Genomic DNA, 4974 nt, shown 5'->3' with positions numbered 1-4974 from the left:
AAAACAGAGAGAAGGGGAATCAGGAAGGCTAGGACAGAAGAGAGCACAGCCCAGTGTCCGGAGCAGCGCCTTACTATGAACAGAGAAATGACAGGAATCGCCACAGGCTGTGTGTGCTTCAGCTTGCATCTCTGTTGCCACAGCCAAGTCACTTACTTCCCTAAACTGCTTTCACTCTGACTACATCTTCTTAGAGCATGCGCTTGAACTCCACAAGCACCATCTCACCATTTGTAGTCCTTGCCATTGAATGCACGAAGCAGACCTCAGACCTTAGACGAATAAAGACCCTTAACTTACAGTGACGGAAGCATGCACCGGCTTTCACGGACTGGACCACTGCTCTCTTCTACTGCGATTTCCTCCTCTACTTTGTTTCTTAGCGTGTGAATAGCACAAGAGCGTGATTACAGGGACCATAGTTATACTGACGGGGGATTATTTCTCGTGTATACTTTATAAACCCCCATGAAGGAAGTGCTGTAATCTTTGATTTACAGATGGGAAAACTGAGGGAAAAAGCTTAATAATCTCTCTAAATGGTCAACTCTAAAAGTGCCATGGCTCATCATATATAAGTTTCCCGAGGCAGACACTTGTGTATTGCTGTTGATCTGGGAGTCAGCCCACGGGTTCTAGGCTCAGTGTAGAAACTGGCTCTTGCTGTCTTAGAAAAGCCATTTAGTACTTCCTCTGCCCTACCCTGCACACAACAGTAATGGCAATGTCACCATGCCGGGCACAGTCGCCAGAAGCATGCCTGTAATTGGGTGAGATTGGATTTATTGACTCCTTGCATCAAGTGGGAACGTGTTCCACTAAGTGCCAGTGTGAGGTGCCTGGGTAAGAAGGCGCGACAGGACTGTGGCTCAGGGTTAGTGAGACTAGAGTCAGTCTGTCAGCTCGTCTACTCCTGTCCAGAAGGCCCCTAAACCAGATGGAGCCTGAATCTGCAGGCAAAATCACTCACATTCCCCTGCACAGGAGGGTGGGAGGCTGCTTTTTTTTTTTTTTTTTTTTTTTTTTTTTCCCAGTTTGGACAAGGCTCTGGTCCGAGTTCCAGCATCATGAAGCAGTATTACTTTCTGCTCTGATCCTTCAGAGCCACCGTGGCCCTGACTCCTGCTGGTGCTCTGTGGTGCTACTGATGTACAATGGAACATCCAGGCCCAGCTGATGGTGCCACACCCTTCTACTGTTTTTTTTGGTGGCAGGGCAAGGCTCCTGCGGGATCCAGGGGCTGTATTCAGTCCATGCAGGCATTAAATCCTGTCTTAGCCATCTTTTAAAAAGCTATTGGCATGGGTACCAGCAGCGGGTACCAGAAGCCTTGTCTGAGTTTATTTACTAAGAGAGTGGAGGCAAGCCAAGAAGACAGGCACCAAGCAGGAGCCATTTGATCATGTTTCCAATGCGCCACCTCTCTGGAAAGATCCTCCTGGACCTCTTGGTGTGTGTTCCTAAAGCCTGGACTTGCTTTGTTTTTCAGCTCAAAGACCGCCCTCCGCATAGGGAGCAGCGACACTCAGCTAGAGGAGCCGAAGTCCATGGCTGCCAGCAGCCACCTAGTTAACCACCTCACCTGCCCCATGTGCAACCGGCTGCGCCTGCACTCCTTCATGCTGCCGTGCAACCACAGCCTGTGCGAGAAGTGTCTGCGGCAGCTGCAAAAGCATGCCGAGGTCACTGAGAATTTCTTCATCCTCATCTGCCCCATGTGCAACCGCTCGCACTGCATGCCCTACAGCCACCAGATGCACCTGCCCGAAAACTACCTGCGCGGACGCCTCACCAAACGCTACATGCAGCAGCATGGCTACCTCAAGTGGCGCTTCGACCGATCCTCAGGGCCCATCCTCTGCCAGGTGTGCCGCAGCCGGCGCATTGCCTACAAGCGCTGCGTCACCTGCCGCCTCAACCTGTGCAAACGACTGTCTCAAAGCCTTCCACTCCGATGTAGCCATGCAGGACCACGTCTTCGTCGACACCAGCGCGGAGGATCAGGACGAGAAGATTTGCATCCACCACCCATCCAGCCGCATCAGCGAGTATTGCCGCAGTGACAACCAGCTCCTCTGCACCTTCTGCAAAGTCGCTTTCCACAACGGCCACGACACGGTCAGCCTCATAGACGCCTGTTCCGAGAGGTCTGCAGCCCTCTTCAGTGCCATCGCCAAGTTCAAAGCAGGTCCTGGTCGGTTTCCCTCCTGCCTCTTCCCCCTTCAGAGTAACTCCCAACTGTGGAAAATACCAGAAGATGGTGCTGGGCGGGGCTTGGGGGAGGTGGGTGGAGGAACCTATTTCGGAGCCTTACTCCTCCAGGTGGAGAAATCCAGACACTGGGAGACCCTGAGATGGCCTGCAAGCCACTGTCACAGGGTCCATGACAGCTATCACCAGCCATTTAATGTCACCAAGTCACTGTGCCTCTATGACTCAGTTTTTCATCTATAAGATGGGAAGGATAGTGGTAGCCCCCTCATTCAGTAAATGGGAAGAGTAAACGATTTAGTCTTATGAAACATGTTCTTCTGGGGGTTGGGGAGGGGGCAGCACCTGAGGTGTAATAAGCACATAAAGATCTTGTAATCTTTGTTACAATTTTCCCGAACTTTGGCCTCATTTTCCAAAGAGGAAAAATAAGCAGTTTTCTCCAGTCACATCCTGAAGTTCTGTTTTTTACTGAGCATGGCAGTTATTTTCACCTCCCACCTCCCCATTTTGCCAGGGGGGGGGGGTTGATATTTTAATCCAACTCTGAGAGTCATCTCAATTAAAGTTATCTACCGTGAACTTTCTGTCCAAGTGCAGACAACAAATTGAGTGGGCTATTAAATGGGTGCATAGTAAGAGGAAAACTCCAAAACAGCCAATAATATTCTGGCCAACCACTGTTTTCCTTCTGTCTGTCTGCACGGTCACAGTTGCTCATAGTGGCTGTACAATACAATTTCTAGAAACAAAACTGACCCTGCTTTTTATGTTGGAGCCAAGTACAACAATATTTCATAAAATTCAGTAAAGCATTTGTAATTTTGGAACGTGTGTTTACCAAGTCAGCTATGTCTTCATCCCCAGTTAGACCTAGAAATCCATTTAGGGAATGGCTCCATCTATAGGGGACCTTTCCATATAAGCCTTTGTCTTAATCAGGTTCTCTATGGCTGTGATAAAGCACCACGACCAAAAACAACTTGAGGAGGAAAGGGTTTGTTTTATTTTTTTCACTTCCGCACCACCGTCTATCACTGATGGAGGTCATGGCAAGAACTTAAGACAGGAGCCTGGAAACACAAGCTGAAAGAGAAGCCATGGAGGAATGCTGCTCATGCCTTGCTCATCCGTGCCTAGCTTAGCCTGCTACTTTATACCATGCAGGACCACCTGCCCAGAGGTGACACTGCCCACAGTGAGCTAGGGACATCCCACATCAATCATCCATCAAGAAAATGCCTTCAGACTTGCCTACAGGCCAATCCTGGGCAGTCATTTTCTTCTTTCCAGATAACCCCAGCCAGAATGCTTTTGGACTATACCATGTCCAGTCTCAGTCATCACACAGTGTAGACGCTAGACTCCCTTGATGGATGAGACGACTGTGCTTAAATGAAGTGGTCAGCACAAGGCAGCTAGTAAGCTGCATACCCAGTCTCCCCAACACCAGTGCTATGGACAGTGACAAGACTCTCCAACCCTAGAAAGCATGGTTGGGGGGAGGCTGGGGGACCAATAGCACGTATAGTCTATATCTATAAGGAGTGGCCTACCATCAGTGGCTAAAGACTACTAGATGGAGCTTTGTTTGTAAAGTAGTATTTAGTAGTTGTCAGAAATGTCTTTCTTTCTCTGCTACAAGAGAGACATGTGCCAGAGAACAGGGACATGGAGAGGAAAAACAAAGGGGAATTTAATTAAACAGCCTGTTCTAGCCTGTGTCAGCCCAGCTCCAAGTGTCCTCTGTCTGTCTGTCTGTTTGTCTGTCTCTGTCTCTGTCTCCCCCCACCCCGGTGCGCGCTCTCTCTCTCTCTCTCTCTCTCTCTCTCTTCTCTCTCTCTCTCCTCTCCTCCCCTCCCCTCCCTCCCCTCTCTCTCCCCCTCTCTCTTCTCTCTCTCGCTCCTCTCCTCTCCTTCCTCTCCCTCTCTCCTCTCTCCTCGTCTCTCCTCTCCTCTTCTCCTCTCCTCTCTCACTCTCTCTCGTCTCTCTCTCCCCTCTCTCGTCTCTCTCCTCTGCTTTCCTCTTGAGCTCCACAGAGATGGTTCAGTTTTGATAAGGGATTTGACATCTGGGGAGATGAAAAATTTTCATTCGAGTGACCACACGATTGTTTTTCAGTTCAGTCGATACGGAAATGCGAGTAACGACTGATGGAATTCAACATCTTAAAAAGCAGCTTTAAGGCGGACAAAGAGGCAAAGCGGAAGGAGATCCGTAACGGGTTTCTCAAACTGCGAGCCATTCTCCAGGAGAAAGAGAAGATCATCATGGAGCAGATAGAGAATCTAGAAGTGTCCAGGCAGAAGGAGATTGAGAAATACGTCTACATCACAAATATGAAAGTCAACGAAATGGATGGCCTGATCGCCTACTCCAAAGAAGCGCTGAAGGAAACGGGCCAGGTGGCGTTCCTGCAGTCCGCCAAGATTCTGGTGGACCAGTCGGGAGGGGCATCCAAACCAACCAAACTTCAAAACATGGCCCGACCCCCAGCTGCGGCTGCACTCCCTTCACCTGCGCTGCCGCCTCACTGAGCGTCGCTGATTGCTGAACTCTCTCAAGCCATCCCGAACTCTTTACTCTTCTCCATTCCTTCACGGGCCCCAAGAAAAGCCTGGCTCTCGGCGGAGCTGCCCTCTGACGCCTTGCCACCCAGTAACCACCCCTATCCCACTCAGAGATGATGATTGCCAGGAAAGGTCAACGTTCACAGCACCCATAGACCCATAACAAAGAGCCTCTGAAAGCACAAGCTTCTGC

At 49.9% G+C, this 4974-nt stretch overlaps 1 protein-coding gene across 1 annotated transcript in view; it reads left to right on the top strand.

The window, feature by feature from the left end:
* Positions 1 to 4758, top strand: part of Trim42 (tripartite motif containing 42) — a 12831-nt gene extending 8073 nt beyond the window's left edge. Inside the window, 4 exon segments of the mRNA XM_051139988.1 lie at positions 1490 to 1925; positions 1927 to 2188; positions 4333 to 4654; positions 4656 to 4758. Of these exon segments, the coding sequence (XP_050995945.1) occupies positions 1490 to 1925; positions 1927 to 2188; positions 4333 to 4654; positions 4656 to 4758 (1123 nt within the window).
* Positions 4759 to 4974: the final 216 nt, after the last annotated feature.

Source organism: Acomys russatus, chromosome 32 (assembly GCF_903995435.1).
Source record: "Acomys russatus chromosome 32, mAcoRus1.1, whole genome shotgun sequence".
Lineage (NCBI taxonomy): Eukaryota > Metazoa > Chordata > Mammalia > Rodentia > Muridae > Acomys > Acomys russatus.
Note: the sequence above shows the minus strand (reverse complement) of the source record. Positions and strands in the feature narration are given on the sequence as shown.